This window comes from Sorex fumeus, unplaced genomic scaffold (genome assembly GCF_029834395.1).
Source record: "Sorex fumeus unplaced genomic scaffold, SorFum_2.1 ptg000367l, whole genome shotgun sequence".
NCBI classification, from domain to species: Eukaryota; Metazoa; Chordata; class Mammalia; order Eulipotyphla; family Soricidae; genus Sorex; species Sorex fumeus.
In genome coordinates this window covers 50,085-70,887 of record NW_026606423.1, presented here as the reverse complement: position 1 = coordinate 70,887, position 20,803 = coordinate 50,085, and the positions used below count along the sequence as shown (strand labels likewise).

Sequence of the window (20,803 nt, the reverse complement as noted above, 5' to 3'; positions counted from 1 at the left end):
GGCGGGCAGGGCCTCTGGTGAGTGGATTCTCTGCGAATGGTCCTGGGTGGGTAGGCGGAGCCTCTGATTGTAGGCGGGGGTCACCTGGGGGTGGGCAGGGCCAGTGGGGCGGGGCCTCCTGGTGGGTGGGGCTTCTCAGTGGGCGGGTCGGGAGGGGGCGGGCCTCCGGAGTGGGCGGGGCCGGCCACTGACCCGCCCCCGCCCGTCGCGTTCCCCCCACCCCCGCAAGGCCTTCTGAGTGGGTGGGGCCGGGTGGGCGGGGCCTCCGGGCGAGTGGGCGGGGCCCTCGCGTGGGGCGGGGCCTTCGCGTGGGCGGGGCCCGGAGAGGGCAGGGCCCGCCGCCGCTGACCCGCCCGTGTCCCCCCCTGTGCCCCCCAGGCAAGGCGTTCGACATCACCTACGTGCGCCTCAAGTTCCACACGAGCCGGCCCGAGAGCTTCGCCATCTACAAGCGCAACGCGCGAGGACGGGCCCTGGCTGCCCTACCAGTACTACAGCGGCTCGTGCGAGGCCACCTACGGCCGCGCCACCCGCGCCTTCCTGCGCACGGGCGCCGACGAGCAGCAGGCGCTCTGCACCGACGAGTTCAGCGACATCTCCCCGCTCACGGGCGGCAACGTGGCCTTCTCCACGCTCGAGGGCCGGCCCAGCGCCTACAACTTCGACCACAGCCCCGTGCTGCAGGTGCGCTCCTCCCCCGCCCCGCCCCTCCTTACCTGCCCCGCCCCACCCCTTTTAAGCCACCAAGCCCCGCCCCTCACCCGCCCCGCCCCTCCTTGCCCACCAAGCCCCGCCCCTCCTTACCTGCCCCGCCCCACCCCTTTTAAGCCACCAAGCCCCGCCCCTCACCAGCCCCGCCCCTCCTTACCTGCCCCGCCCCACCCCTTTTAAGCCACCAAGCCCCGCCCCTCACCAGCCCCGCCCCCTCCTTACCCACCAAGCCCCGCCCCTCCTTACCTGCCCCGCCCCACCCCCTTTTAAGCCACCAAGCCCCGCCCCTCACTGCCCTCCAAGCCCCGCCCCTCCTTACCTGCCCCGCCCCACCCCTTTTAAGCCACCAAGCCCCGCCCCTCCTTACCTGCCCCGCCCCACCCCTTTTAAGCCACCAAGCCCCGCCCCTCACCAGCCCCGCCCCTCCTTACCCACCAAGCCCCGCCCCTCCTTACCTGCCCCGCCCCACCCCCTTTTAAGCCACCAAGCCCCGCCCCTCACTGCCCACCAAGCCCCGCCCCTCCTTGCCTGCCCCCGCCCCACCCCTTTTAAGCCACCAAGCCCCGCCCCTCCTTACCTGCCCCGCCCCACCCCTTTTAAGCCACCAAGCCCCGCCCCTCACCAGCCCCGCCCCTCCTTACCCACCAAGCCCCGCCCCTCCTTACCTGCCCCGCCCCACCCCTTTTAAACCACCAAGCCCCGCCCCTCACCCGCCCCGCCCCCTCCTTATCCACCGAGCCCCGCCCCTGCCCCGCCCCTCTTTACCCGCCCCGCCCCCGCTCCTTACCCTCTCCTGGGACTGGTCCGCTCTGAGGTGTCGCTGGCCAGCCCTGAGGTGGTACTCTCGCCTGAGGTGGCACTGGCCCCCTCTGAGGTGGCGCCAGTCAGCTCTGAGGTGGCACTGGAGAGGTCTGAGGTGGCACTAGGTCAGCTCTTCAGTGGCACTGACCTACTCTGAGGTGTGCTGGCGAGGTCTGAGGCAGTGCTGGCCCGCTCTGAGGTGGCACTGGAGGTCTGAGGTGGCACTGGCCCGCTCTGAGGTGGCGCTGGCGTGGTCTGAGGTGACACTGGCCCGCTCTGAGGTGGCGCTGGAGAGGTCTGAGGTGACACTGGCCCGCTCTGAGGTGGCGCTGGAGTGGTCTGAGGTGACACTGGCCCGCTCTGAGGTGGCGCTGGAGAGGTCTGAGGTGACACTGGCCCGCTCTGAGGTGGCGCTGGAGAGGTCTGAGGTGACACTGGCCCGCTCTGAGGTGGCGCTGGAGAGGTCTGAGGTGACACTAGGCCCGCTCTGAGGTGGCGCTGGAGAGGTCTGAGGTGACACTGGCCCCGCTCTGAGGTGGCGCTGGAGAGGTCTGAGGTGACACTGGCCCGCTCTGAGGTGGCGCTGGAGAGGTCTGAGGTGACACTGGCCCGCTCTGAGGTGGCGCTGGAGAGGTCTGAGGTGACACTGGCCCGCTCTGAGGTGGCGCTGGAGAGGTCTGAGGTGACACTGGCCCACTCTGAGGTGGCGCTGGAGAGGTCTGAGGTGACACTGGCCTGCTCTGAGGTGGCGCTGGTTGACTGAGGTGCTGCCGATCGCCCTGAGGTCCCACTTCCCCGTGCTTATGCCAGCGAGGGTCTTCCTAAAAGTGTCTCTTGGGGCTGGAGCGACAGGACAGCAGGGGAGGTTTGCTCCTCGGCTGAGCTCCCTGAGTGGGCCCCTGAGCACGGGGCCAGGAGTAGTCCCCGAGTAATGCTATGGGTGTGGCGTTCCCCCCAAAAAAACAAAACACTGCCACCCCCAAGAAGTGTTTCTTGCAGCAGTGGCCGGATGTGACAGAAACAACAGGAAGATGTCACTCGGCTGGGGGTGCGAGGCAGGGCTGGTGGCCATGTCCCCTCGCAGGTGTCCGCCCATTTCTGGACTGCGGCCACTGAGACTGTGTGCACGTGCTGTGCATGTGTGAGACCCTCCCTCAGGGGGGACCGTCCCTGGTGTCCCCCCCCCCCCCAAACACAGCAGATTCACCAGAGAGGCAGTGAACAGTGGGCCATGCTGTGGCCACAGTTTCCTGGCAGCGCTGTTTCCCCCCACCCCCCCGCAGACCCCCCAGATCAGCCTGTGTGGGGTGGGAGGGACTTGGCTGGGTGCAACCTGGGGGGTCTCTGGGGCCCCCTGGCCCGTTGTTGGCTTTACAGAGACACTAATTGGGTGTCCCTGGAGGTGCGAGCCCTGGCTCTGCTTCCAGCGACTGGGGCGGGCGGAGGCGTTCCTCACCCCCCACCCCCATCACGGACAGGACATAAAATAGAAATAAAAGAAAATAAATAGGGGGGGCTGGGGCGATAGCACAGCGGATAGGGCGTTGGCCTGGCATGCAGCCGACCCGGGTTCGATCCCCGGCATCCCATAAGGTCCCCCGAGCACTGCCAGGAGTGATTCCTGAGTGCAGAGCCGGGAGTCAGCCCTGTGCATCTCCGGGTGTGACAGACAGAGAGAGAGAGAGAGAGGAGAGAGAGAAAGCGAAAGAAAGAAAGAAAGAAAGAAAGAAAGAAAGAAAGAAAGAAAGAGAGAGAGAGGCTGGAGCAATAGTCCAGCAGGTAGGGTGTTGGTCTGGCACATGGCTGACCCGGGTTCGATCCCCGGCATCCCCTAGGGTCCCCTGAGCATCGCCAGGAGTGATTCCCTGAGCGCAGAGCCAGGAGTCAGCCCTGAGCATCGCCGGGTGGGACCCAAAAAGCAAAAAGCAAAATATAAATAAATAAATAAGTAAAAAATAATTTTTTTTAATTAAAAAAAATTTTTTTTATCGCTCCAGGTCTGGAGCGATAGCAGAGCGGTAGGGCGTTTGCCTTGCACGCAGCCAACATGGCCGGCCCGAGTTCGATTCCTCTGCCCCTCTCGGAGAGCCCGGCAAGCTACCGAGAGTATTCGATATGCCAGACACAGTAACAACAAAGTCTCCAATGGAGACGCTACTGGGCCTGCTCGAGCAAATTGATGATCAACGGGAGGGCCTTTACCTTTACTTTACTAAAAAATAAATAAATAAATAGAAAAAAATAAATAAAAGCCCCAACAGGCCCCAAATCACAGAGCTTGATCTGGCAGATGGAGAGAAGCGAAGACGCCCCTGGATGTTCTGTTGATGGCCCCAGAGCAGACGACCTGGTGGACAGTTTGGGGGGTTTGGAGGGTGGGGGGGCACAGGGAAGGGCCCCGCCCCCACCGCCGGGGTCTGCAGGGTTCCTGAGGGTGAGGCTGTGCGCGGGGGTGAGTCCTGGCTGGGGTCCCGAGCCGCTCTAATTATTTATACCCGCAGACAAGCGTTAATGAGCTCTGGGGGTGCGCTCGGTGCCAGGTGCCTTCCGGGGTCCCCCCCCACGCGCGCCCCAGCCGCAGACATCTGCTGGTGCAGGCTCTGGGGGGTCTTCCACCACCCCCCACCCCCAGACTCAGTCACCAGCACAGATTCCCAAGGAGGGCACCCCCGAGTTGGCCTGGGCTCGCCCACCCCAGGCTCAGCTGGGAAACCGGGGTCCCCACACCGGGCTTGGTCCCGGCATGGGGCAACCATCTCAAGTGCCCTGTGGACATCCCCAAAACTCCCATCTTGGGGCTGGAATGATAGCACGGTGGGTAGGGCGTTGGCCTGGCACGCAGCTGACCCGGGTTCAATTCCCAGCATCCCATAGGGTTCCCTGAGCACCGCCAATTCAAACTTTTGAATTTTTATTATTATTATTATTGTTAATTATTATTCGCATGCAGCCAAGATGGCCGACCCGAGTTCGATTCCTCCGCCCCTCTCGGAGAGCCCGGCAAGCTACCGAGAGTATCTCGCCCGCACGGAAGAGCCTGGCAAGCTCCCCGTGACGTATTCGATATGCCAGACACAGTAACAACAAAGTCTCCAATGGAGACGTTCCTGGGCCCGCTCGAGCAAATCGATGAACAACGGGAGGGCAGTGACAGTGATTATTATTATTATTATTATTATTATTTTTATTATTTTCTTTTTGGGTCCCACCTGGCAATGCTCAGGGCTGACTCCTGGCTCTGCACTCAGGGCTGACTCCTGGCTCTGCACTCAGGGATCACTCCTGGGGAGCATTGCTGGGCAGCTGGGGGCCACACCCCCCAAACTGTCCACCCGGTCACCCGCTCCGGGGCCATCAACAGAACATCCTGGGGGTCTTTGCTTCTCTCCATCTGCCAGATCTAGTGCAGAGCCAGGAGGAACCCCTGTGCATCGCCAGGTGTGACCCTAAAAGCAAAAAAACCAAAAAACTCCCGTCTTGTCCTGGTGGATACTGGAGTCCACCAGGACTGTTAGCCCGGAGAACCCAGGCACAGGGTCCCCCCGCGGCCAGGGCTGGGGTCCAGAGAACTGTGTTGGCCCTGAATCGGGGCACCGCTCCACACCCACTTACTGGCTTGGCTTCCCGGGCGGTACCAGAGCATGTTGCCGTGTGGGCCATGCCAGGATGGGGGTGGCAGGCACGTGCCAAGTCAAAGAACCAGCCCTGGGGGTGGAGGGAAGAGAGAGGAGTGGAGAGGGGCTTGTGCGCAGCCGACCCGGGTTCCATCCCCACCCGGGAGTGGTCCCCAAGCACAGAGTCGGGAGGAAGTCCTGAGCACCGCCAGATGTGCACACTGCCAAAGAAATAAAATGATTTGTGGATCTTTTTTTTTTTTCCTCCTTGGCTTTTGGGTCCCACCCGGCGATGCTCTGGGCTGACTCCCGGCTCTGCACTCAGGACTCCCTCCTGGCGGTGCTTGGGGGGCCCTAGGGGATGCGGGGGGTCAAACCCGGGTCGGCTGCGTGCCAGGCCAACACCCTCCCTGCTGTGCTATCGCTCCAGCCCTGGAACTTTTGAATTTTGATTATTATTATTATTTTCTTTTTGGGTCTCACCCGGTGATGCTCAGGGCTGACTCCTGGCTCTGCACTCAGGAATCACTCCTGGGGGTGCTTGGGGGACCCTAGGGGATGTCGGGGATCGAACCCGGGTCGGCCGTGTGCAAGGCCAACGCCCTCCCCACTGTGCTATGGCTCCGGCCCGACCTAATTTGTGAATTTTCTCTCTTGGGGTCCTAGGGACTTAGGGAATTCCCGGGAGTCTGTGGGCAGTGAGGGAGCCCCTCTTACTTGGAGTCAAGCTCACTGTTGTCTCATGGCCTCTACAGGCAGCCCGCCCTCGCCAGCTTTCAGCCAGTTCCATTCATTCATTCATTCTTTCATTCATTCATTCTGCTCCATCCCCAGGGGCCCCTGGGCTGAGAACCAGCCTGTAAGGACGAAGCCCCCCGAACGAGGCTGGCTGTGTTCCTGTCCTCTTGTCCCCCTCAAAGAAAATTTCCTCCCCCGGGGCTGGAGCAATAGCACAGCGGGGAGGGCGTTTGCCTTGCACGCGGCCAACCCGGGTTCGATTCCCAGCATCCCATAGGGTCCCCCGAGCACTGCCAGGAGTAATTCCCGAGTGCAGAGCCAGGAGTAACTCCTGAGCATTGCTGGGTGGGACCCAAAAAGCCGAAAAAAAAAAGTTTTCTCCCCCTTACCCCCCATCACCCACTGTTCTGGATCTGGGGGTGAAGGAGGTCCGGGAGGCCCCTGACCAGCGTGTCCACCCCGACACAGTGCTCAGCGCCAGTCTCTCTGCCTCCACGGACCCGGCTGTGCCTTGCAGTTGGCTTGTGTCGGGATTGGAGTCTTGGGCATTTTCCTCATTTGGGGGGGACTCTCGGGGGTCCTTCAGCAGCCCCCCAAGGTCCTAGGAGGGGAAAGGATGGGTGGGGGGCATTGCTGGGAGGCCGGGGGCCACACTGACCTTCTCACATCCTGTCCCTCTTTTTTCCCCGCAGGAGTGGGTGACGGCCACCGACATCCGGGTCACTCTCAACCGCCTGAACACTTTCGGGGACGAGGTGTTCAGTGACCCCAAGGTCCTCAAATCTTACTACTACGCCATCTCTGATTTTGCAGTGGGCGGCAGGTAAGGGAACCCCAAGGGGTCCCCTCAGGGAAGCCAAGGGCTGTGGTCTGGCCAAAGAGAGTCACAGGGGCAGGAGCTTAATGTCCCCTGGCCTTGGGGGGGAGAGTTGGGGACAGGGGGGGCTGTGACCCTGCAGGTGGGAGTGGCATCCCGCCTCCAGCCCGCCCCTCGGGCGCCCCCTCTGGCCCACAGGTGCAAGTGCAACGGCCACGCCAGCCAGTGTGTGCGGGACCGGCGGGGCCAGCTGGTGTGTGACTGCAAGCACAACACCCAGGGCGTGGACTGCGAGAAGTGTCTGCCCTTCTTCAACGACCGCCCGTGGCACCGGGCCACGGCCGAGAGCGCCAACGAGTGTCAGCGTGAGTGGCCGCCCAGCCTGGCGGGATCGGGGTGGGTTGCACCCCCGACGGGTGTGTGTATTGGAGGCAGCTCTGGGCACGTGGGCCCACGGCGTGTGTGCATCTGGGCTGTGTGGCACGTAGCCGGTGTATCTGAGATGCATGCATGTATCTGAGATGCGTGGCCCACAGCATGTGTGCATCTGAGCCGTCGGGATACGTGGCCAGCGGCGTGCATGTGTCTGGGCCACGTGGTCCACGGCATGTGTGCATCTGAGCCGCCTGGTACATGGCCTGCAGCTTGGCACGTGGGTGTCTGCCGTTTGTATGTGTCTGGGGACACGTGGCCCATGGCCTGGGTCCAAGGCGCATGGCCTGTGGTGTGCATGTATTGGAGGGAGTTGCGGGGGTTTTCCATGCCGAGTCTCCATGTGCTCCGTGAGAAGTGAAGGTTTGGGGTTTTTCCGAGTCTTTTATTAGTATTTCTTGGTGCCCCACTCACGGGCCTCAGAGGACCCTGCGTTACTGGGGTTGGAGCCCAGGACCCCCGCCTGCAAAGCCCGTGTCTCCCTCTGAGGGGTTTAAATCCCCTTGATGGGCTTGAGCAATAGCATAGCGGGGAGGGCGTTGGTCTGCACGCGGCCGACCCGGGTTCGATCCCCGGCATCCCATAGGGTCCCTCCCAGCACCGCCAGGAGTGATTCCTGAGTGCAGAGTCAGCCCTGAGCATTGCTGGGTGGGACCCCAAAAGCCAAATAATAATAATGATAATAATAATAAAGAGGAAAGGTTTGGGCCAGAGCAATAGCACAGCAGGGAGGGCGTTGGCCCGGCACGCGGCCGACCTGGGTTCGATCCCCGGCATCCCCATGAGGTGCCCCGAGCCCCGCCAGGAGTGATCCCTGAGTGCAGAGCCAGGAGGAACCCCCTGAACTGGGCCGGGTGTGACCCCCCGAACCCCCAAGTAAAATGAAATGAAAACGTCACTCACCCCGGGAAGTGGCCCCAGCGCAGCGCCCGTTGCCTTCGGCCCACAGCCTGCGACTGCAGCGGCCGCTCCCAGGAGTGCTACTTCGACCCCGAGCTCTACCGCTCCACGGGCCACGGCGGCCACTGCACCAACTGCAGGGACAACACGGACGGGCCCAAGTGCGAGAGGTGCCGGGAGAACTTCTACCGCCTGGGAGCCCGCGACGCCTGCACCCCGTGCCACTGCAGCCCCGTGGGTAAGTGACGGCCTGGGCCCCGCCCCCTCGCCGGGCCCCGCCCTATCCAGGCCCTGCCCCTCACTGGGTCCCGCCCCTCTCCAGGCCCCGCCCCTCGCCGGGCTCCCTCCCTCACTGGGCCCCGCCCCTTGCCAGGCACCGCCCACCCCAGGCACCGCCCCTGATTGGGTCCCGCCCCTCCCCAGGCCCTGCCCCTCACGGGATCCTGTCCATCTCCAGGTCCCGCCTCTCACCAGGGCCCTGCCCCCTCACCGCGTCCCGCCCCTCACCAGGCCCCGCCCCCTCACCAGGTCCTGCCCCCTCGTGCCCCCGCCCCCTCTTCAGGCCCCGCCCCTCACCAGGTCCTGCGCCCTCACTGGGCCTTGCCCCTCACCAGGTCCTGCCCCCTCAACGGGCCCCGCCCCTCTCCAGGCCCCGCCCCTCACCAGGTTCTGCTCCCTCGCTGGCCCCGCCTCCTCGCTAGGCCCCGCCCCCTCACCAGGTCCTGCCCCTCGCTGGCCCCGCCCCTCTCCAGGCCCCGCCCCTCACCAGATTCTGCGCCCTCGCTGGCCCCGCCCCTCTCCAGGCCCCGCCCCTCACCAGATTCTGCGCCCTCACTGGGCCTTGCCCCTCACCAGGTCCTGCCCCCTCACCGGGCCCCGCCCCCTCACCGGGTCCCGCCCCTCTCCAGGCCCCGCCCCTCACCAGGTTCTGCTCCCTCGCTGGGCCCCGCCTCCTCGCTAGGCCCCGCCCCCTCACCAGGTCCTGCCCCTCGCTGGCCCCGCCCCTCTCCAGGCCCCGCCCCTCACCAGATTCTGCCCCCCCCCCGCTGGGCCCCGCCCCTTCACCAGCCCCACTGCGGGCGCTGGCCTCTGCCGCCTGGTGTTTGGGTGTCACATGGCCCCTGCCCTGGGCCCTCTCCAGCGTCCCCACCCATGTGTTGACCAATGCAGACTGTCCCCCGGAGCAGCGAGCCGGTGGGGGGGTGAACTCGGGTGGGGCAGCCCGTCGGAGACCCTGGGTGTGCACGTGTCTGTGTGTGTGCGCCTGTTTTGTGTATCTGTGTCTGCACGTGTGTCAGCATGTGTGTCCGGCTAGGAAAGCGTGTGTCTGTGTGCGTGTCTGCAGGTGTGTGTGTATGTATATCTGCATCTGTGTCGCCATGTCTGTGTGCGTGTCTATGTGCATGTGTGCGTGTGTATGCACACGTGTGACTGTGTTATCTGCATGTGTGTCTGTCTGCATGCGTGTGTCTGTATGCATGTCTGCGTGTGTGTATGTATATCTGCTTCTGTCTGCATGTCTGTGGGTGTGCGTGTCTGTGTGCGTGTGTGTATGCACATGTGTGTCTATATCTGCATCTGTGTCTGTGTCTGTATGTGTGTCTGTGTATGTATGTCTGCGCGCATGTAAGGTATATTTGCATCTTTGCACGTCTGTATGTGTGCTTTTCTGTGTGTGTGTGTGCCTGTGTCTCAGTATGTGTGTCTGTGTATGTATCTGCATGTCTGTGTGCGTGTGTCTGTGCGTGTGTGTGTGTGCCCCGGGTCCGAACGCCCTGCCTGCAGAGCCAAGCCAGGCTAGGTGCCCAGTTCCCGGGCGCGGCTCGCTGTCCCTGTCCTCTCCCCTCACGCACCCGGGGGCTCTGCATTCCAGGTTCTCTGAGCACCCAGTGTGACAGCTACGGCAGGTGCAGCTGTAAGCCGGGAGTGATGGGGGACAAGTGTGACCGCTGCCAGCCTGGGTTCCACTCCCTCACGGAGGCGGGCTGCAGGTAAGGCCGCAGGGCTGGCCGGGGGTTGCGGGGACCCCAGTTGTGGGGGGCCCACAACCGCACCAGCCCTTTCCCCGCAAATGCCAGGAAGGGTCCACGTCCCCAGCGGACGCGTGTCCTGGCTGGACACCTTGGCCTGAGCGTCCTCGCGGTGGGCGTGGCTTTCTCGGTGGGCGGGGCCCTGCTGCCCGTCCCAGACTGTTTCCAATGCGCTTTTAGTTGACGATCTAGTTTGATTGGGGAAATAAACACGACCTCCAACCCGCGAGGCGCAAAGTTGGCAGGAAGGCGGGGCTTTCCCCTCTCTGCTCTGTGCTCGGCGCTCAGTGCTCGGCCGTCCGGCCGCCTCCCCTCCCGCAGGCCCTGTGTCTGTAACCCTTCGGGCAGCGTGGACGAGTGCAACGTGGAGACGGGGCGCTGCGTCTGCAAGGAGAACGTGGAGGGCTTCAACTGCGAGAGGTGGCTGCTCCTTGCTCCGGCCCCGGGGGGGGGGTTGCAGTGGGGTGGGGGGGACCCCCGCGGCTGCCGGCAGGAGCAGCCCTGAGGGCAGCTACGCCCCCTTTTCAGGTGCAAACCCGGATTTTTCAACCTGGAGCCCTCGAATCCCAAGGGCTGCGCCCCCTGCTTCTGCTTCGGACACTCGTCGGTCTGCACCAATGCCGTGGGCTACAGCGTGTACGCCGTCACCTCCACCTTCCAGATCGGTAATCGAGCCCCTTCCAGTTGTGATGGTGGTGGCATTTTGGTGGCAGTGCCGGGGTGCCACTCATGGCTCCAGCCTGAGGAGCACACGCTTCGGACCCCTGAGCCCGACCCCTCGAGGTGTTTTGATCGCGACAACTCCAGAAACTCGTTAATGGACCTTTTTCAGGGGCACCAGTTGGGGGTCAGCCCCGGGAGGCGGCATGCGGTCATCCCCCCAGTCCCGTCCTGCCTCCTGACCCCACTTTTGCAGGAAAACGTGGTGTTTTGAAATGGGCAGCGCCCATAAACCAGTGCAGTGGGTGCCCCCCTCCGTCCCCGGGGAAGGCCCCCCTTGGCCCACCTGGCGTCGTCTCTGTGGACGTTTGCGAGGTGGCAGGGCCCTAACGAGGGGTGTTTGCCTTCTCCCGGCGCGCCCCCGCCCCCGTGCACCCGCAGACGACGATGGCTGGCACGCCGAGCAGAGGGACGGCTCCGACGCCTCGCTGGACTGGTCCGCAGAGCGCCAAGACGTGTCTGTCATCTCTGACAGCTACTTCCCGAGATACTTCATCGCTCCAGGTGGGCGGGGCCTGTGGGTGGGGCTGCGTGGGCGTGGCTTCCGCTGGGGGTACGTGGGCGTGGTTTTCGTGGAGGTTTCCATTGGGTCGGGCTGTGTGGGGGTGTGGCTTCGGTTGGATGGGCACCGTGGGGCGTGGCTTCCATGGGATGGGGCTACGTGGGGGCGTGGCTCCCATTGGGTGGGGCTATGTGAGGGCGTGGCTTCTGTTGGGTGGGGTTTTATGAGGGTATGGCTTCTATAGGTGGGCTCCAGGTGGGCGGGGCTGTGTGGGGGCGTGGCTTCCACTGGGTGAAGCTACGTGGGCGTGGTTTTCATGGAGGTTTCCATTGGGTCGGGCTGTGTGGGGGCGTGGCTTCGATTGGCTGGGCACCGTGGGGCGTGGCTTCCATTGGATGGGGCTACGTGGGGGCGTGGCTTCCATTGGGTCGGGCTATGTGGGGCGTGGCTCCCATTGGGTGGGGCTATGTGGGGCGTGGCTTCTGTTAGGTGGGTTTTTATAAGGGCATGACTTATGGGTGGGCTCCAGATGGGCGGGGCCTACATGGGGGCGTGGTTTCCATTGTGGCTTCCATTGGGTGGGGCTGTGGTGGGGGTGTGGCTTCTGTTGGGCAGAGTTCTATGAGGGCGTGACTCCTATGGGTAGGGCTCCTGGTGGGCGGGGCCTACGTTGGGGCGTGGATTTTATTGTGGCTTCCATTGGGTAGGGCTATGTGGGGGCGTGACTCCCATTGGGTGGGGCTATGTGAGGGCGTGGCTTCTGCTGGGCGGGGTTCTATGAGGGCGTGACTCCTATAGGTGGGGCTCCAGTGGGCGGCTGGTGGGTGGGGCTATATGGGGGTGTGGCTTCAGGTGGGTGGGGCGCCGTCGGGGAATGATTTCCATTGGTTGGGGCTGTGTGGGGTGTGGCTTTTGTTGGGCGGGGTTCTGTGAGGGCTTGACTCCTATAGGTGGGGCTCTGGAGGGCGTGGCTACTGGTGGGTGGGGCTCTGGAGGGCGTGGCTTCTATGGGCGGGGCTCTATGGGGTGTGGCTCCTATAGGTAGGGCTCCAGGTTAGTGGGGCTTCCTGTGCGTGTGGTTTTTGGGTGGGTGGGGTCACTGGGAAGGGGGACTCGCCGTGGGCGGGGCAGGTGGGCGTGGCGTCCTGGTGGGCGTGGCCCTGCCTGCCTGGCCCGAGTGGTCACTCTCCCCTCCTCCCCCCTGATCCTGCATCTGCCTTGCAGCCAAGTTCCTGGGCCAGCAGGTGCTGAGCTACGGTCAGAACTTTTCCTTCTCCTTCCGCGTGGACCGGCGGGACACCCGCCTGTCCGCCGAGGACGTGGTGCTGGAGGGGGCCGGCCTGCGGGTGTCGGTGCCCCTGATCGCGCAGGGCAATGCCTACCCCAGCGAGACCGCCGCGAAATACGTCTTCAGGTGAGGCTCCCACCAGCCAGCCTGCAGCCCCCAGCTAAGCCCTTGGCCTGGGTGAGAGGGTCCCGGCTGAGACGGGCCTGGCCCTCCCTGCATCCACAGGCTCCACGAGGCCACTGATTACCCCTGGAGGCCCACCCTGAGCCCTTTCGAGTTCCAGAAACTCCTGAACAACCTGACGGCCATCAAGATCCGTGGGACCTACAGCGAGAGGAGTGAGTGTGGACACTGTCGGGGCGGGGGGCTTGGAGCCCACCCTGCGTCCCGGGAGGGGGAGCCCGTGTCTCACACGGAGACTGAGCGCCAGACAGCGGGAGGCCCGGTACTGTGTCCTGTGCGGTGGGGCCCACGCAGGGCTCGCTCTGTTGAAACAGTTACTTAAGACGCAGGGAGAAAATATTTCGGGCTCTCCTTGCATCCTCGGGGGTGCGGGGATGGACCCGGGTCGGCTGTGTGCAGGGCCGTTGCAATATTGCCTGGGTGTCTGCTCCAGCCTCTTATGGAGTTGTTACATCCACGTTTGAGGAGCGGGTCAGCTCCCAGCTCTGTGTATACTTGTGTGTGCCAGTGTGGACTCACACGTGTGCCCGCGTGAGCCTGTGATCCTGCAGTTTCTGGCCCCCGGGAGTGGAGTGCAGGATCCTTCCCCATCTTTAACCCACCCTCCCCCCACACACACAGGTGCAGGCTACCTGGATGACGTCACCCTGGCCAGCGCCCGCCCCGGGCCCGGCGTCCCTGCCACCTGGGTGGAGGCGTGCACCTGCCCGGCGGGCTACGGGGGGCAGTTCTGCGAGACGTGTCTCCCCGGCTTCCGGAGGGAGACCCCCAGCCTCGGGCCTTACAGCCCCTGCGTGCTCTGCACTTGTAACGGACACAGCGAGTCCTGTGACCCCGAGAGTGGTGAGGGGGACCCCGGGGGTGGTGAGGGGGACCCCGGGGGTGGTGAGGGGGACCCCTGGGGTAGAGGGGAGGTAGGGCCGGGGGTTGGCACTGACCCCCCACCCCCGACAGGCGTGTGCAGCTGCGCCCATAACACGGCCGGCCCCCACTGCGAGAAGTGCGCCGACGGCTACTACGGGGACGCCACGGCGGGCACCCCCACCGACTGCCAGCCCTGCCCGTGCCCCGGCGGCTCCAGCTGTGCCCAGGTGCCCAGGACCGGGGAGGTGGTCTGCACCAACTGCCCCACCGGCACCACCGGTGAGTGACCCCCCCCCCACCCAGACCCCGCACCTTGGGGGCAGGTCACGGCAGGGGAGGGGGCGAGACGGGCCAGAGTGTTGGTTTCTGTCTGTCTGGGCCCACCCCCGGCGGTGCTCAGGGGTGACTTCTGGCTCTGTGCTCAGGGCGGACTCCCGGCTCTGTGCTCACGGGTGACTCCTAGCAGGGCTCCGGAGACCCCTTTGGGATGCCAGGGATCAAACCCAGGTTGTCCATGTGCAAGGCCAGCGCCTTCTCCACGGTGCTGTGACCTCAGTCTCTAGGAAATCCCCCCCACCCCTCACACACACATACTGGCTCTTGGACACCCCCACTGAGATGCAGTAAACTCTCCCCCACCCCCGGCCCATCCCTGACAGGGTCACAGTGTCACGGGGACAAGCACACCTGTGGGTCGGTGCAAATCCAGTTGCTGGCCCTGGGCTGACTCCCCGCCCCATCACACCCCTAATGAAGGATGCCGGCAGAGGACAGAACCACACAGAGAAGAAACACACACACACACACACACACACAGAAACAGAAATGCACACACATGCGCACAGAAACACACACAAACACATATAGAAACACACATACAAACACAGGAGCACACGCACACAGAAACACATACAGAGACACACATGCAGACGTAGACACACAGAAACAGACACACAGAAACACAGATGCACACACAAACAGAAAACACACACATGCGCACGAAAACACATACAGAAACACACATGCAGACATAGACACACAGAAACAGGACACACAGAAACAGAAATGCACACACATGCGCACAGAAACACACACACAAACACTTACAGAAACACACATGCACACACAGACACAAAAACACAGGAACACACGCACACAGAAACACATGCGGAAAAACACATGCAGACATAGACACACAGAAACACACAGAAACACACACAGAAACAGAAATGCACACACATGTGTACAGAAACACACACACAGACACACATAGAAACACATGCACACACAGACACACGACACACCGACACAGAAACACATACAGAAACACACATGCAGACATAGACACAGAAACACAGACACACAGAAACACAGAGAAACAGAAACACACACATGCACACAGAAATACACACACAGAAACACACATGCACAGACACACAGACACACACACATGGGCCAGAGCAACATCCAGTGTGTGGTGTTTGTCTTGCACACAGCCCAGCCCGGCATCCCACAGGGTCCCCTGAGCCCCGCCAGGAGTCAGCCCTGAGCATCGCCAGGTGTGGCCCAAGAAAGCAAAATAAGACACAGACACCAACACCCACACACGCAGCCGGGGGCGAGCCGGGCCGCTGATCCCTCAGAACTTGCCTGTCGCGTCCTCGGGGTGCTGGGCTGGGGCTGAGGATCCAGCCGGGGGGGCCCCCCGCATGCCGGGCAGGGCCCCAGCCCTTTGATCTCCCCTGGGGCCCTGTAGCAGTTAGGCAGGGAGGACGTTAATTGGGTGCGGGTGTGTCTGGAAGGTTCTGCCCCCCTTGGGCCTTTCTCTCCTTCCTCCTCCTCCCTGTCTGCCCCCGCCTCACCCCCGCCACCCCGAACACCCGTACTGGCAGGAACGGGGTGTGGGCACTCCAGCCCCCACTCTGGTCTCAGTCCTGCCACTGCTTGTCTGCCTGTCCCTGGGGGGTCCCAAGAGGGGTCTGGGGTCTCCACTGTCCCCGGGGGTCCCGCAGAGGGATCTGAGGTCCCTGGAGGGTCCCTGGAGGGGTCTGGGGTCCCCACTGTCCCCGGGGGGTCCCGCAGAGGGATCTGGGTTCCGTGGAGGGTCCCTGGAGGGGTCTGGGGTCCCCACTGTCCCCGGGGGGTCCCGCAGAGGGATCTGGGTTCCGTGGAGGGTCCCGCAGAGGGGTCTGGGGTCCCCGCTGTCCCCGTGGCTGGGTGCGGCGAGCCGAGTCCCTCCCGGCTGTCCGTCCCCTGGGGGTGGGGTGGCCTCCCTGGGCAGCGCCTGGCAGTGTCCCCCCGCCCCGCTGACCCGGGTCTGCCCCCCCGGCAGGCAAGCGCTGCGAGCTGTGTGACGACGGCTACTTCGGGGACCCCCTGGGCCAGGCGGGGCCCGTGCGGCTGTGCCGGCCCTGCCGCTGCAGCGACAACATCGACCCCAACGCCGTGGGCAACTGCCACCGGCTGAGCGGCGAGTGTCTCAAGTGCATCTACAACACGGCCGGCTTCTACTGCGACCGCTGCCGCCACGGCTTCTACGGCAACCCCCTGGCGCCCAGCCCCGCCGACAAGTGCAAAGGTGCCTGCCCGCCCTCCTGCCCCTGCTCCCCCTCCTCCCCGCCCTCCTCCCCTGCTCCCCCTCCTCTCCCTCCTCCCCGCTCCCCCTCCTCCCCTTCTCTCCTCCTCCCCGCTCCCCCCTCCTCCTCTCCCTCCTCCCCTGCTCTCCCTCCTCCCTTCCCTCCCCTGCTCTCCTTTCCCTCCTCCCCTGCGCCTCCTCCCGCTCCTCTCCCTCCTCCCCTGCCCTTCCTCCTCCTCTTGCCCCTCCTCCTCCCGCTCCCCTCCCTTCTCCCCTGCTCCTCCTCCTGTTCCTTCTCTTTCCACTCTCCCTCCTCCCCCACCCCTCCTCCTGTTCCTCCTCTTCCCACTCTCCTCTCTCCTCCCCATTTCTCCTCCCGACCCCCACCCCACTCCCCCTCCTCCTCAGCCCCTCCTTCCTCCCCACCCCTCCTCCCCTCTTCCTCCTCCTCTCCCTCCTTCCCTCCTCCCTTTCCTCCTCCCCTGCTCCTCCTCCTCTCCCTCTTCCCCTGCTCTCCTTCCTCCTCTCCCTCCTCCCCTGCTCTCCCTCCTCCCTTCCCTCCCCTGCTCTCCTTTCCCTCCTCCCCTGCGCCTCCTCCCACTCCTCTCCCTCCTCCCCTGCTCTCCCTCCTCCAGCTCCACCTCCTCCTGCTCCCTCTCCTCCCCGGCCCTTCCTCCTCCTCTTGCCCCTCCTCCTCCCGCTCCCCTCCCTCCTCCCCTGCTCCTCCTCCTGTTCCTTCTCTTTCCACTCTCCCTCCTCCCCCACCCTCCTCCTCCTGTTCCTCCTCTTCCCACTCTCCTCTCTCCTCCCCATTTCTCCTCCCGACCCCCACCCCACTCCCCCCCCTCAGCCCCTCCTTCCTCCCCGCCCCTCCTCCCCCTCTTCCTCCTCCTCTTCCTCCTCCTCTCCTTCAGACTCCTCCCTGCCTCCCTTCCTCCCTTTCCTCCTCTCCCTGCTCCCTCCCCTCCTCCCCGGTCCCTGGCTGGCGGGGGCGGGGTGCAGCTGACCTCTCCTCCTGTCCCGCCCCGTCCCATCCCGTGTCTCAGCCTGCAGCTGTAACCCCTTCGGGACGGCCGGGCAGCAGCAGGGCGGCTGCAACGCGGTGACGGGGCAGTGCGAGTGTCTGCCGCATGTGACCGGGCGTGACTGCGGGGCCTGTGAGCCCGGCTTCTACAACCTGCACAGTGGGCGCGGCTGCGACAGGTCAGGCGCGGGGTGGGCGGGGGTGGGGCTCGAACCCGGGGCCACCACATGCCACGTGGGCCGTTCCAGCCCCTGAGCCGTCCTCCGGCCCCTCGGACAGTCCCCAGGGGGCGGGGTGGGAGCGGGGAGCGGCAGCCGGCCCTGTGCCCCGCCCCCCCAGCTGACCAACCTTGCACTGTCACTGTCACGGTCCTCCCCTTGTGCGTCCATTTGCTCGAGCAGGCTCAGTAACGTCTCCATCGTGAGGCTTGTTGTCACTGTGTTCGGCATAGCAGCGAGATACTCTCGGTAGCTTGCCGGGCTCTCCGAGAGGGGTGGGTGGAGGAATCGAACCCGGCTCGGCCGGGCCGGCCGCGCGCAAGGCAGACGCCCTACTGCTGTGCTATTGCTCCAACCTTGCAAAAAATATAAATTAGTGAATAACGTCCTGTCCACGGTGCTCGGAGGAAGCGTCTCAGGGGCTGGAATCGAGGCTGATGCAGTGGGGGTCCCGGAAGTGCCATGCTTGGGGGTCTGGAGAAAGGGTCCCGGCCCGGGGGGGACGCCAGGTCGCCTTCTCACCTGAGAGGGTCCCAGGCTGCCCCTCCACGCCCCCGTGACGCTCTGCCTTCGTCTGCAGGTGCAATTGCCACGCTCTGGGCTCCACCAACGGGCAGTGCGACATCCGCACGGGCCAGTGCGAGTGCCAGCCGGGCGTCACGGGCCAGCACTGCGAGAGCTGTGAGCCCAACCACTTCGGATTCGGGCCCGAAGGCTGCAAACGTAAGCGGCGGGGAGGTCGGCAGCGTGTTACCCCGGCTCCAGCCCTGAGGACTGAGGGGTCCAGGCTGGCCCCTCACGTCACCCAAGGCCCCGTGGTGGCTCCCTCGAGACCACCTGCCCCGGGCTTCGCCCTCTCTGCCCCTCCCGGGTCCCTCTGTTACCCCGGTCCCCTCCTGGGTCCGAGCCGGGAGTCAGAGCCACCTGTGCTCAGGGTTTCACTGGCTCTTGGGTATCGGCTCGGGCCTGATCCCTGAGTCCCACATCCCCGAGTCCCACGTCCCCAAGTCCCATATCCCTGTAGCCCACGTTCCTGTGGCCTGAGTCCCACGTCCCCGAGTCCCGCGTCCCTAAGTCACGCGCCCTCACCTCCCCATCCCCCCACAGCCTGTGACTGCCACCCCGAGGGCTCGCTGTCCCTACAGTGCCGAGACGATGGGCGTTGCCAGTGCCGCCAGGGCTTCGTGGGCACCCGCTGTGACCAGTGCGAGGAGAATTACTTCTACAACCGCTCCTGGCCCGGCTGCCAGGAGTGCCCAGCCTGCTACCGCCTGGTCAAGGACAAGGTGGGCACCGCGGTCACCCACGTGGACACGCGTTCTTATGTTCAGGCACACGCGTGTTCACCCACACCGATACGCGTCCATACATGCACCCACACGTGTGTTCATCCACACGGACACGTGTCCATACATGCACCCACATGCGTGTTCATCCACATGGACACATGTTCATACGTGCACCCACACACGTTGACCCACACTGATACGTGTCCATACATGCACCCACACGTATGTTCACCCACACGAAAACATGTTCATACATGCACCTGCATGTGTGTTCACCCACACAGACACACATCGAAACATGTACCCACACGCATGTTCACCCACACGAAAACTTGTTCATACATGCACCCACACACACATGTTGACCCACACGGACACACATCCATACATGACCCACACGTGTGTTCACCCACACTGATACGTGTCCATACATGAACCCACATGCATGTTCGCCCACACAGACATGCATCGATACATGCACCCACACATGTGTTCACCCACACAGACACGCGTCCATATATGCCCCCGTACACATGTTCGCTGTGCAGACACACATGTCCATACAGTCAAACACATGCGTGTTCACCCGCACAGACACATCCATTTCGGCGACATACATGCACTCACAGCTGTATTCATCTGCACGAACATGCGTCCCACTCAGGCAACATACGTTAACTCACGTGTGTTCACACAAACGTATCTGTTTGTGCAACATGCATTCACTTGTATGTGTTCACCCACGCACGCAATACACGTTCATGTGTTCATGCATGTGTGTTCACCCCAACATACCTGCACCTGTTCACGCATCATGCACTTAATGTGTGTCCGTTACCCATGTTTTCACGTAATGTACATGAAAACGTGTGTTCCATCATGCATGCATCCGTGCGACATGCATCCACTCACACGTGTTCACCCTCACACGGATCCGTTCACGCGGTGGGCGCTCACATGTGTTCATCGTGTATCCATTCACACAACACACATTCACTCAGGCGTGTGCACCCACCGCGTACATCCTTCACACGGGTGCATTCACTCACTCACCTGTGTTCACCCCCACACACGTGTGCATCTGTTCACGCGAGTTGCATTCACCCCTGCGCAGTCCTCCACACGCGTGCATGTCCATTCATGCCGTCCGCATACACTTGTCCACTCACACACACCCATCACTCGTTTAAGCACCCGTTAACTCACGTGTCCATTCACTCACTGCCCCGTGAATCCCCCCTCCCCCCCCCGCCACGTTCCTGCTCTCGTGCTTCTGGTGGGGGACAGAGTCACACTCGAATCCATGAGTCCGAGACACGTTCCAGAGAGTAAAGGGGCGAGAGGTCTGGGGGAGAGGGAGGGAGGGAGGGAGCGTCAGGGCCGGGAGAGCTTCAGGGTGAGAGAGTACGAAGGTCAGCGAGAAGGCCCAGCGGCTGTCCAGCGGCTCCAGGATGCTGGGAGTGCAGGAGCCCACGCTGGGGGGCCGAGTCTGAGCCAGCCGGTGGCCGGGCCGTGTGGCAGGTGGCCGGAAGTGACGTCAGCAGATTCCACCCGAGTCTCCCGGGCTTGGCCTCCCGGAAGGAAGGGACCCTGCATTTCATTCCTGAAGCGGCAGGAAGGCGCAGATGCCCACTCAGGACACTGGCTCTGTCGAAGGAACAGGTGCTGAGGCCGCAACAATGGGACAGGTGGAGAGAGCGCTGGCCTGGCACGCGGCTGGCGAGGGTTCGATCCCTGGCATCCCAGAGGGTCCCTGGAGCCTGGCATCTCTGTGCGTGGCCCAAACCCCAGAAAGAAAAAAAAATCCCAGACAACAAGCAGGAACCAGAGCAGGAAGCTGGAGAGGATTGGAGTCCAGGGGGCCCAGGCGGGGATGGAGTGGGGGTCCTCGGCAGGTGGGGTTGGATCTAGGAATCGGCTTGGTCAGGGTCCCCCAGGAAGAGGGAGAAGCCAGGTGGACGCCAGTGGGACCTTTCTCATCCCCAGGCCTCTGTACTGCTGAGCCCGTGGGGACCCTCACGTCCTCCTCTTTGTTGTTGTTGTTTTTTTTTTTTTTTTGCTTTTTCGGTCCCACCCAGCGATGCACAGGTGTTAACT

At 63.5% G+C, this 20,803-nt stretch overlaps 1 protein-coding gene across 1 annotated transcript in view; it reads left to right on the top strand.

Moving 5' to 3' along the window:
* Positions 1–378: 378 nt before the first annotated feature.
* Positions 379–20,803, top strand: part of LOC130019016 (laminin subunit gamma-1-like) — a gene marked incomplete at its 5' end in the record, with an annotated part of 34,229 nt that continues 13,804 nt past the window's right edge. Inside the window, 17 exon segments of the mRNA XM_056109643.1 lie at positions 379–455; positions 457–684; positions 6,557–6,687; positions 6,880–7,046; positions 8,063–8,251; positions 9,887–10,004; positions 10,365–10,463; positions 10,572–10,708; positions 11,145–11,267; positions 12,490–12,679; positions 12,779–12,891; positions 13,358–13,579; positions 13,691–13,879; positions 15,933–16,178; positions 17,222–17,378; positions 17,998–18,140; positions 18,525–18,703. Coding sequence (XP_055965618.1) covers positions 379–455; positions 457–684; positions 6,557–6,687; positions 6,880–7,046; positions 8,063–8,251; positions 9,887–10,004; positions 10,365–10,463; positions 10,572–10,708; positions 11,145–11,267; positions 12,490–12,679; positions 12,779–12,891; positions 13,358–13,579; positions 13,691–13,879; positions 15,933–16,178; positions 17,222–17,378; positions 17,998–18,140; positions 18,525–18,703 — 2,708 coding nt within the window.